A 13,499-nucleotide genomic window follows, 5' to 3' on the forward strand; every position below is an offset into this window, starting at 1 on the left:
GAATCAGTATATTTCAAGCAGAGAATTTTGGAAATTAATAATAATTGAAACAGTTTTACTTAAAATGGATTGGTTATTGAAGATGATTATAACTGAACAAAATATTCTGAAATATAATAATTAGTGAGATGAATTGAAATAGTGATTCTTTGAAAGATATTAGAAATAATTATTTAAAATAATATTGTGTGCACCTGAAATTGCATTGGTCATTTCAAGCATCTATTCTTTTGTGTAATTCTTATTAAAGAAGGATAATAAATAAAAAATGTAGAACAAACGGAGGGGGTTAGAGTATATGTATTGTTACTACTAGATAGAATTCAAAATACATTATGGAAAGTTGTTTTACATAACTACATAAATCATTAGCTTATTTTTAGTGTTAACTTCTTACTCATTCTACTATATGTAAACATGAATATTAAGATACAAACACAGTTATTAGCGGATAAAATAATATTGGACATCCGCGACGAAAGTGAGACAACTCAGAAAAGCAGATACGTTTTTCAGAGGAAGCGAAGCAGTAAACAAAATGAATTACTAGAAGACATGTTTGTATTTTCTATTTGTACCTCTCAACAGTCCTATAAATTGATTTCAAATTTTTTTTTTTAAATTTAGTTACCAATAAGTACTAAGATATGATGATATTCAAATCATAATAGTAAATTTTAAATAAAATAATACTTAGGCAAACAAATGTGATCTAAACTCAATAGAGGTATTAATTTTTTGGCCACCGAAATTAAAACGTAACGTAATTTAATAACAGGAAAAAAAATCAGTGTGTGGTCGAATGTTGAGGATGTGATTACCTAACACTGAGTGATGGGTGTGGAATATTGGATGCGTGATTAGCACCTCAAATAACACACGACATCTTAAAGACGTCTATTTTATTTTACGACGTAATTTGTACGTTTTCTTGACATTTTTAGGGCCTTACTGGGCGTCTTTAAGACATCTCTATGCTATCTGGGACTGGGGTAATATTAATATCTCTTTAAAATTTCAGTGGTCCAAGTGAAGTTTAAATTAGGAAAGTTGTAACAGTTCATTTCTATTACTATAATTTCAGTCCCCAAAGGAATGTTTTATGTTCCACTACCGTATTCCACGCAACGCGCATCCTCCTATGTACGAGCCACTGTTAACCACACATCCAATATTCCACACCACCCAATTTTAACCACGCACCCAGCTAACCTCAAAGTAAACTCAAACACAATGTAAACCTCTACTAAACTTAACCCAAACTTATCCCAAACCTTGAGAATACTGAAAAAGAATATTGAAAATAACTTATAAGGACCAATTCCTCAAAATATTCTCTCCAAAAATCCCCGACAATATATCTCATTAAAAAGTATTAAGTAGCTATATAATAGTTAATAACTAAAAGTACATATGCTGTTTTCTAATTTTTTATTTTTATGTTTTAAAGTGAAAACATACAATACAAAACTTTAAGTATTTATAATACTATTTTGAAACAAGAACACTTTCATTTATATTACGATTTGTTTGTCCAGATGGGTACGACGTCTTATCCGAGTATGACGCAACCATTTTCTATGTCTCATTCAGCGTCCAACATGTCGGCAGTCACCGGTATGAGACAGGATGCAATGGGTAAGTGTTTCTAATTCTTAGTTATAGAATAATGAACTAAATAATTATAGATTATAGTCGATTACGGTCATTTTGAATATGTTGCTATTGATATCCATCTCTTTTTTGGAAGAGTTTATTATGTGCAGAGCAATTTTTAATTCGTTAATAGATTATCGAATACTTACAAAAATAAGTGATGAACCTACTTTAGTATTACATACAGGAATCATACGTTAATTTAGAAGTAAACTCTTACTTAAAAAAGATATACATATGTACATAGGTATTTACTGCATAGTATTATTTTAATGAATACAGTGAGTATTTTATTGTAAAAGTGTCGAGTTTATTATTTGAAAAATAATTCTAAAATCGAGACGCCCACAAAGAATACATGATCAATCTCTCTATTCGTTATAAATTCGTAAATAAATCGAAACAGAAATGCAGAAAGAATTTATATTGGTTTTACATTCTATATCTAATGATGTACGTAGCATTCTCCTATTTCTACTTGAAAATAGTAGTTTTTTAACCCTTTCTTTCCCTCCGTAGCTAAACGACTACGTATCTGTCGACATCAGGGTGTGCCATTAAATTGACACACCGATATATCTTGTAAACAACTAAATAAAACAAAAAAACTGGGATACGTCCTCCTCGATATTAAGGGGGGATTAAAATGCCATTATTAGATAGTTTTTTAATATGTGGGTACTTTCAAGGTCACTTCGAGATCAGCTTTTACTCTTGAAATAGAAATATGTATTTTTGCAGAGATGAATTTTGCAGATAAAAAATTCATGAATGACTAGACAAAAGGATTCCAATTGGAATATTTGCTTATTTCGATCTAAATATTTTTGGTAAAAATTTCGCAATTCTCTAATTTTTCTGTTAAGTGCATATGTTATAGTTAAAACCCAAAATTAGTCAAAACTAGTTTTAACTAAGGAGTCTCATCAGTACTAGTTTTGATTAGCTAATTTTAGAAAATGCAAAACGTTTTAGTCAATACCAATATTGCTTAAAAATTATTCTTAGGCTAAAACCAACAAAACATCCTCATCGTCGAAACCCGATTTCAGGTCAAACTAGTCGTAATCAGAGAAAACTAGGGTAAAGGGTTCAAATTTCGTTCCCCAAACGACTTTTTATATCTTTCAAAAAAATTTCTATAAGCACTTTAAAGTCATGTATTCTTTTTATCACTTTTTTTCTAAAATCTTATATAAATAAAACTAAAGATAGAAATCTGAAACTATGCGGTTTTGATTTAGTAAAAAGTATTCCTAATTTCGTCCCCCTTAGGTTTAATGATAAAAAAATAGTTTTTAGTAGGTCAAAAATACGTTATAATTGTATTTTCTATACTTGGAAAATATTTTACTTATACAATCAGAAAAATAATGTATCTGTTGAGCATAAATAAAACAAGAAGTAAACAATATGGTTATGTGCAAATATTGTACAAAAACCGATTTATTTGAAGTGTTTCATTTGAAACGTCCGGTACATCTGATTCATTTTTCTCCTCTTATATCGCTCGAAAACTGCATTACATATGGACCATAAGGAAATTAGGACCATTATAAAGGGACGAAGTTAAGCACAACATCACTTTTTAATGTAACGATCAATTTTACTTAACAAATGCAAAACAAGATTGCCATTTTGGAATGTCAAAATATAGATTATAAGCTACATCCGAGAAAAAAAAACATGATAGAATTATCTACTTTAGGTACTGAAACGTGATTTCAAATATGACCAAGCATTATATTGGTACACGTATAAAGTAAACAACTGTTATAAGTCGTAGTGAAATTAATGGACTCTTTTGTTTATCCTGACAGCTTATAAGAATCATATTTAACATAAGATTACATAATCCCTACCAGATTTCAATATTTAACATCACAGATAGATTGAGGGACGAGATTAGGTATGGGGACGAACTTTGGGTGCTTTCCCCTAATATTAATTGCAATATACGTATACTGAAGAAATCTATTTAATATTTTATTTCTTACAATATTGTATACTTTTATAACATTTTGAATTACAAAGACTTTCCGATCTGTCGATGAACTGGGTCCCCGCCAATCTGGATGATTTTTAAGTATGTAGTAGAAATCAACGTTCTTAATAATTTTTTCTTATAAGGTACTTGTCCATATTTCTGCGCCTTTCAACTACAATCATTTACAAAAACTAAATTTTTATATATAAAGTGAGGAATTTTTTTAAGTTAAGCTTACTTGTTACATGTAAAATTAAAAAAAGGTATTACACTCTGAAAAATGATTTAAATTTATAAGCACAGAAATAGGTATGGGTACCAAAATGTAGACAAGTACCCTATGTAATCAACAGTAAATTATAGCTTCCAAGATATTGGCAAAAAAGTGTTCAGTACAATTACATTGAATTTTGTCTATACGTGTGTATCCGTGAGAGAGACAAACACAATCAACACGTTGGCCGATTGGTAGGTCTGATTACACGAATCATTGGTATCACTATTGACGAAGTATAATCCTTATACTTCATCAGTGGTCTCACACTCTAACCGATTTGGATGCTGGGTTAGATTGGGTGACGTGTGTTGGAATATTGGGTGTGTGATTAATACTGATTGTGAGTGGTATTGATTGAAACACTTTGTGCAGTGAGAAGTGGAAGTTTTCGTTAACAGCATTCTGATAATTTTAAAATTAATTCAAAACTAGTATTAACTGACTTCGGGTTTTGACTGTAGCATATAGACGTATAGAGTGTTCGACAACAGATGTATTACAATATTGAATTCTATTTCTTCATGTTACTGTTATGAACGCGAATCCCAAGGATTAGCTTAATATTTTTTCCATACTATTTCTCCTTTCTAATCTAGATTCTACAGCGTTTTGAAAATTAACAAAATTGAAGTATTTGTAACACTAGATTACACCAGTTCTTTGTAAGTCACAGACTTTGCTTTGTGGATTTCTTTCGTTTAGTGGATTCCTATAAATGTAGTGTTTACTATTATAAAATGTTGTTTGCCTCTGCAAAATAATGTATAGGATGGATATATTTATATTTTTTAATAACATTGCCTTTATATAATTTCGGCCCTTAATGAGTTAAAGTGCATCAGTATACAGCTTGTTTGATGACAGGTGTCAGAAATTTAAAGAGTTGATTCTACATGTTGAAATAAAATGAGAATCAAGAATAATAATAATATACTTGTTGCCTCATTTTAGAGTCCTTAATTGTTGAGAAAACGCTTAAAATTCGCGCGAAACACATCTGACTCGAGATATACATATTTTACCGATTACGTTGTATCTAACTTGAGACTTATTATACTGGCTTTGCTATATCTGATTTGAAATTTATCTTATTGAGCTTACTATGTCTAACTTGGTACTTATTCTACTGATTTGGCAGCAACAGCAGTAAAATAAGACCAAGATCAGGTACACTTTATGCATACTTTGGGCATTTTCTCAACGTTTAATAACTATGGAACGAAACCTTAAACGTAATTTTGCCATTTTTGATTGTTTTCCTATTTTGTCTTATAGAATCAGCCCTTAGGATTTCTGATAATTGTCATCAAACACTCTGTATTCTCACTGTTACTGATCATGTATGATTCCTTTCTGAAAAGATGTAACTCACTCTTCTGATAGTGATATTCTATTTTTGATTACAAAAAGCATAGCTTATAAAGAAAGCTAAGAAGGCAAGGAATATAGCTGAACCAATAAGCACAAGTTTTCTATAAATCATTATATTTATTACTAGGAATATAGAAGAATAACAAAAAATAAACATTATAATTATTTTGATTACAGTTAGGAGTAACATAGGACATTTTTTCAATAATTAATATCTTGTTTAGGAGTAACAGGAACAATAGATTGACTCGGTTTTACACCACATCCAATACTTGACAATATCTAATATATTATTTACTTTTAATATTTCGTCCACAACCCTTTTGCTTGCAAAACTGCACTAATTCGCTTTGACATACTTTCTATTAATTCTTGGAATAATCCAGAGATATTTGTTCTCACTGTTTTTGAAGTTTATTTACAAATCTGTGATTGGAGTTGATTGGGAGCCATATAAATCTCGAAGTCGTCTGTTTAGTAAACCACATAGATTCTCTATGGGGTTGAGACCAGGTCTCTGTGCAGAGCAATCCAGAATAGAAAATTTGTTAGTTCTGAGCCAATTTTTTACGCTTTTAGCAGTCTGCTTAGGGTCTCGGTCATGCACGAAAATTACATTTTCTTCTTCAAAAGGTATGTTTTCAACAACAGTTATGAGATGGTCTTGTAAAATATCCTTGTACATGTACTGATTCACGATGCCATTAATTCGGTGCAGTGATTCAATACCAAATGCTATATAGGCATCCCCAAAACATTAGGGATCCGCCTCCATGCTTTACCGTTTGCTTTACATGTCGTAATTTAAGCCTTTTATTTTTACAAATTCATCACCAAGTATGTTATTTGAACAAATTCTGTTAATTTTGGTCTCGTCTGACCTAATGACCCGTTACCATTCAGTAGTCGTCTAGTTTTGATATTTTTTGATAAATTCCAAACGAAATTTAATATTTTTCTTCGATAACATTGGCTTCTTTTTTTTCTTAATGCTTCTAAACTTAGGTCCTTTGAGGGTTCTTTGTGCTGTCCATTTGCTTATTTGTACATTCGTGTCTTCTTTTAATCATTTTTCAGCCATAATGGCACTCGAAACTTCACCAGATGTGACAAACCGTATAATCCTTCGTTCATCCTGCGGTGATCATTTTTGTGGTCTTTCTCCAACATTTAATAATATACTTTTACACTATTTTTTTTCTTATTCTCTGCACTGTCGATTGAATAACACTACAATTTTTCGCCGTCTGACGTGTTGACAAGCTGTCATTCAAAAGAGAAATGGCTTATTTTAAATAATTTGAAGCAATTGACTTCATATTTATTCTTACTTCACTTGCGTGCTTTTCTGTTCGACTGATTACGAGAAATTGAGTGCTAAGACGTATAGTAATATTCTGTAAATATACCTAACAGCTAGATGTAAATATAGCGCTAAAACATTTCAAAATGAAAAACCGAGTCAATCCATTTTTTTTGCCATTGCTAAATGAGGAGACATTAATTATTGAAAAAATTTCTTGTGTTAATTCTAACTGTGATAAAAATTATCGTACATTCTTAGCAATAAATAAATATTTATACAAAACTTGTGGTTATTGGTTCAGTTATGTTCCTTACTGTATTCCTATATTGATAAAAACTATAAATCAAATATTGATCTTACTTTATTCCTTTTTAGTATCACTTATAAAAATTGATACAAATGTTAATAACGAAACTTGGTGACTTTGTCATTACCTAATTTATGTAGATTTTCGCACAGAGAAATCTATTTATTACGAAAAGACCTTTGTCTTGACATTTAGACGAAATGACTGGAACAGAGCTGCATTGTATCTCGAAGACGCTATGTCATGATTTACCTCATCTGAAACTAAACATGACTTCCATCAAACTAAACAAAAATGTGAACTTTTGGTCAAAATTATATCTAAAACTGTCACATCGGATACGTTAGAAAAGAAGGTCGGGAATTATCAAAAACATCCAAACTCAGATCCAGGTAAAAAATAGGAGAAATCTAGAAATCTCAATGATTTAGTTGAATACAAAAAATTAGTACTTACATTTGATGAAAAAGTATGTGCTTTGAATTCACTGGTATAATTAATATACATTGTGATACATAATATAGTGAAAAATAAGTGGATAAAAATGAATCCTTTACATATAAAGGATTATATTGCTGTTATAATCTATAGGTTAAAAATAAAAGCTCTGCCCAAAGTAAAATATAGTATTCCCACGAATTTCTTGAGGGCAGCTTTTATTATTCAAAAGTTAATTTAGTTCCAAAAAGCTTGTCACACCAATTTATCTGGCTAGCCTAGAGGAATACTTTCAGATTGCGCAACATTTTTCGTTTAAATTCAAACTAATTTTAAATTGTTAACAGTTTGTGTAAGGCTTCAGTGCTGAAGAATCAAAACGTTTTACCTAAAAAGCAAAACGGCTTCTGCTAAGAGAAGTCATATATTGATAATCTATTAAATTTAATTTTATACAAGGTATTCCCTTGCAAATTAACAACCTTAATTTTAAAAACTATGAGTAATACACAAATTTAAAAAAAAAATTATTTGATTCTAAAGGAGTTATCATATCATATACAATTCAAAAAAGTATGGTTTTCAGGGGAAGCACAAAACTATTTATGAGTTTAGGAAAAAATTATTTATTAAATACATAATATTGGCATAAAAAGTAATTTTACTTAATAAACATTATCTTATTTGAATATTTAATCTAAAAAATAGTTATGTGTTACTTGCATGAAATGATTTTCTTGTTATTATTTAAATAATTTGTAATTTATATTTGAAGAGTTCTTTGTATAAATTCTAGAATTTTAAACTTTATCTGGTAACCTTTTTATAATAAATAGAGGTACACTTACCAAACTCATTTATAACTGTAACACAAAAATTACGTTATTTTCTTTGCGTCACTTTTGAAGTACATGTGCAATATGGCTGTCGACTTTCTTGTAACTGGAGTCGCTTAAAAAATATGAAGGTCATTTTTTTTTATTTAAATAGTATCCTATATCCTTCTGTTTATTATCTGAAGCAGTCTTCAGAGTGAATACAAATACATATAACAACAAAGTCAGTTAAGGTCATGCAGAATTGTCTCTTTAATAAATGATCTCAAATATTCATGTAGCAACCGCGATTAAGACATTGACCTCATGGTTTGACAATGCTCTTTTGTGGAAACTACGAACGAAATTGATACATTAACTCTGCAAATGTAAAGTGGAACTGTATACTAAATAGTATCGTTGTAAAACTTGCTAAACCCAGTATTGCAATGAACTTATGTATCCTATCAGTTATAAAAAATTGCAATTTCAAAGTAGCTATTGTAGACTGTAAATGTATATACACATATACATATTTACTGTTTTTATGTGACGAATAAATTTTTCTTGAGACCTAACTCCTTAAAAAAAAATTGTTATATTAATCAAAAAATACATACTCTGAACGTATTTGTGGACGAAACAACAGCTATACCTTAAAACAAGAGAACAGTCTATTAGAAACATAGACGTAAAAATTTTACAAGATTTTGAAACGGTAAAAATGCAAATATTAATTTCCATAGTTAGTTCTGATCATGTAACACAATACATTATATGTATTTACATGTGAAGCAATGTTTTGAGTTTTTATATGCGGATTGAAGAGGAATATAGGTATTCTTAACTGTTAAATAATGACGTTATTTAAATTGTATACAAGTGTAGTATCCATTATATTTAATTCTTCTCCTATAATTTGAATAAGTAAGTAATGTAAGTATAACAATTTGAATAAATAATAAAGACGATTCCATGCGCGAAATTTTGAAACTTTTTCGATATTCTCTGGTATTCACCTAATACTATTGAATAATTTCGCAAAAAACTAGACAGGAAATTACGGCAATCGAAGATCTGTACAAATGTTCCTTCCTTCAGTCCAAGACGTTCTCTTCATTTCCGCTCGAGCGCCGTCTTACACCATTTCCGTTGCAAGATGGAATATCGCCTTTAAATCGAATCAAGACTATTCGCAATTGGCTGCCTGTTACTCTTCGTATTAAACGTTCACATTGGATGTAGATCTACCAGTGTCCCCGTTTCTCGTAACGATTTAACATTTTAATGCGATAGCAAATCGGACGATTAGCGGCTACAGCAATGTGCCTGAGAAAATCGTTCAATCAGATCATTTCGTTACTCTTTACGAGAAAAGTATTTTAGTTTTCCTCTTTAATTATGTTGGATATACATAGAAAGTATTTTTGAAGATTGGGCAAATTGTTCCGATAATTATACAAAAGAGAACACACCTTTTACAGATTTCGATGACTTTGTTTGTATATCTGGTCAAAATTAATATCCTGAGTAATTTTCATCTAACCGCTATTTGGTTTTAATTTCTGAGATATACGCAAGAGGATATTTACTATTAAATGTATTATTTTAGAGTTTTAGGTAAGATTGGGTTCACTGAAAAAGAAGAAGAATAATTACCCATTATACACGTTAAACTTCGTAGTACATTATTATTAGTGTTGACTGGCAACATTTCGACTACAACTGTTGCGTACGAAATGTACAAGGTTGCATGGCAAATTAATTTTATACAACTAGCTAATTTTTAACAAAACATTATTATAAGTATAAGAAGACGCTGGTTTCTTGTTAGAGTTTATAAAAGATCTGCCTGTCGTTGCGTGAAACTTGAGCAAAGTTATCCTATGGTTAAAAACTATTGGTTGAAGACGTTTATAAGAGGATGGGCTAAAAAGTTTTCTATTGGTGGAGTTTCAACAAGGGTAGGCGGTGACAATAATGCATGCAGTTGAAAATCTTTACAGTGAAGGAGAAAGTAGTTTAATAAATTTCTGGACATCAATGACATTATCACAGAAATTGCCTTTTTTGAATCGTATTCCCTCGATATTTGGGGTGCAGTTGTCCAACAATCCTGCACTCTTGAATAATTTTTGGTCACTTAGAAAACTCTTTGACTCTGACAATACGCTAAGCTAACAATAACGAGGATGTAACAATTCTCGTACACAATAATATTACAAAATGTAATTGTATGGCTATCATAGTTATATTGTCGACAAAACATATTCTGTTATATAGGATGTTCAAACTGAAGGAAACCACCTACACATCTTCTCTGTTTTTCATAACATTTTGACTGGTATCAAAAGAGGAATACTGTGGATAATTTTTTTTAAGGTTATCCGTATTTTTTTATCAGAGAAGCGTGTGTTCTTTTTCTATTATATTTGGTAAATCATGCAAGTTCTCCACTGCATTTTGATTTTTGTAAGAAGAATGCAAACGCCAATTGGAAAAAATCCATATCAGTATTTTAGAATGATTTTCGTTGACTTATTCTCGGATTTACTAGTAAGTAAAACCAAACGATATGGAGAACAAATATTCTTTTCTGAAGCGGAAATACCTGCATTTTTAAGAATTAGACGTTGAAATCGTGTTTGTTATTCCACACAGGAACACAAAGGTGCAATCGTATTCAAGATTACTGGAAAACTGAGGCAGTATTCAATTTTAAATATTTTTCTAATTGAATAGGCAGAGACAGACTATAATTATTTTTTATTTTCTCAATTTTGAAAGAAATTGCATAAAATAGTAATAGCAGCAAAAAGGTCAATCAAAAGCTTAGAGGAGAATGAGGTAATGGCGGTCACGTGAGTAATAATTGCTAGAAAACCAAAATATAAATAATATATTTATTGAAAGTCGCTTTTCATAAACTTGAATGCTTAAGCTATTAATCTACTACAAAAATAATTAGTTTTATAATCATTTATTTGGTGAAATTAACAATTAAAGAAAGGTGGCTTTGACTATTGTTCATATCAGCGGGTAATAGCGGTGAATCGTGATTTAAAGTGTTGTACAGTTTTTTCGTAAATAATTTTCATGCGAATACCAACTAGAATATTTCGAATCTGTACCATATTTCGTAAACCTAGCAGAACTGATTACAGATGATTCATGTATTATTGGCTGTATCTATATCTACATTTTTGTCGTCATTTGAATTACAGGATCTTTCGGTCTTTTTCTTCCCTATTTTAATTTATTTATTAATTCTACCTTAATTTTCGTTTTCATGCTTTTTACTACAAGTGAGCTTCATTTTCCCTACATGCATTAGTTGATAACACTGAATATTAAATAACGAAATCAAATATATCTATACCAAAGTTGACTCTAATTTTATATCTTTATGACATATCGATATTTAAACAAGATTGAACTGCAAAAAAACCTTAAAAACTAATACCTATTTTTCTACGTTGTGCACGTAAAGTATTACATGTGATATAAAAAGTACAAATGTAAGAAGCTTGTTTTCTATGGTTGTGTAACAATTACTAAGCCAGGAACTATTCAGTGACAGAGTCAATAGTGTTACAAAATGCAGAAAAATAAAAAAGAATTACACGAACCAGGAATAGCATTTTATAATAGTAATACTAACCACCATTGCCAACTGACCGTCATTACGTCATTCTCTCCTACTTTTTAAAATTGTCACTTTTATCGCGGATATGCGATATAACGACGACATTTCCCAATATAATGAAGGATTTTATAAAAAGAAAAAATTAAACAAACTAGAAATTAGTCTCTACGTATAAAGTGTGCGACAATAGGTGTCAAAAATTTTAAGAATTAATTTTAAATGCTAAAATAAGACGAAAATGAAGATAAGCAAACAAAATTGCATTCCAGGCTTTGTTTCCCAATTATTAATTGTTGAAAAAGTGTCTAAAACATGCGTGAAATTGGTTTGGCTCGGGACATACATATTCTACTGATATCGCTGTGTCTCATCTGACTAATACACGTTGGTAATAGAATAAATCCAAAGTCAGACACATTTCACACGAATTTTAGACAGTTTAAAAAGAATGAATAACTTTGAAGCGAAGATCTAATCTCAATTTTCTTATTTTCGATTTTTGTCCTATTTTCACATCTAAAATCATATTTCTGATACCTGTTGCAGAGTACCTTCTATATCTTTTATAGTTCTTTACTTTCAAAGATTCTCTGTTCTCAAATACTAAAACCCATAAATCTTGACTCAAAAGGTATTGAAATGGTATACTTCCATCAAACATGAACCGAAGTTCCTGCCTGATCAGATTGGGAGGCTTTAATAAAAATCTCTATAATTTGCTAACTTCATAATCAGTAATTTAAAATTTGTAAAAAAATTGTCTAATATATTAGACATCAGTTGTAAAAATATAAATTCTTAATTGTCTTTTCATAGATCAGTGGAATATAATTATCAACTGATTTTATCTTAAAGTACCTTACAATTTATAACAAGGATTTTATAACTAGTGATAAAATAATTTATTCTCTCATTTCAGGAATGTCAGCGGAAGATGAATGGTACAACAAAAGCATTTCCGCTTTAAGAATGAATACGGCCCATCATCCGAATCTCGCTGCACCGATGTTACAATATCAAACATAATTGTAAACGTATATGAGTGGATCATTTGAGGATTCTACTAAAGTATTTGAATGCGTGTCTTCAGTGGAATAACTCGTTGCCAAATTGTGTTGTCGAAGAATGAAAGGGAAAACAATATTTCGAAGTGTGTATCATGTAGACAGCATTAAAAAGACGGTGAAATGAAAATCCAGTTAACAAAACTCTCGTGAAGTTTTTCAAGAAATCAGAAATTGAATCACCAATATACACGAAATACATGTACCCATCGTGTTACCACTTCAAACTTATCAAAATTATTTGTTTACCAACAGTTTCTGATTACTACGTTAAAATACACGAGATATCTGACATTTCATCGTAATGTTAATGGTATTTTGGTAAAATACTTTGTTAAAACTATAATATACTATATTAAATATACATACACTATAATTAATCGTACGTACATGATAAGTACAGCTAGCCCAAGTAGACTTAATGGTCGAAGGAATCACTAACAAGTGTTCCTAGTATAAAATAATGTATTCTATTAACACCTTACCATTAGTTAAGCTGGTACAAAATCATCCTTACCGAAAACTGCTGTTTCTTTATTGCAAGACTTAGCAATTTTCATGACTACTTATTTACAAATAAGTATTTATAAATACTTATATTTAAAAAATCTAGCGAAATCTGAACATCAGTA

The 13,499-nt window shown here is 30.2% G+C and overlaps 1 protein-coding gene across 1 annotated transcript in view; it reads left to right on the plus strand.

The window, feature by feature from the left end:
- The window catches only part of LOC143187006 (homeobox protein unc-42), a 52,029-nt gene extending 38,878 nt beyond the window's left edge, over nt 1–13,151 (plus strand). The window contains exons 5-6 of the mRNA XM_076390924.1: nt 1,539–1,638; nt 12,723–13,151. Of these exons, the coding sequence (XP_076247039.1) occupies nt 1,539–1,638; nt 12,723–12,829 (207 nt within the window). The 3' untranslated portion in view covers nt 12,830–13,151. The remainder of the gene's footprint in view (nt 1–1,538; nt 1,639–12,722) is intronic.
- The last annotated feature ends 348 nt before the right edge of the window (nt 13,152–13,499 follow it).

Source organism: Calliopsis andreniformis, unplaced genomic scaffold, assembly GCF_051401765.1.
Source record: "Calliopsis andreniformis isolate RMS-2024a unplaced genomic scaffold, iyCalAndr_principal scaffold0022, whole genome shotgun sequence".
Taxonomy (NCBI): Eukaryota; Metazoa; Arthropoda; class Insecta; order Hymenoptera; family Andrenidae; genus Calliopsis; species Calliopsis andreniformis.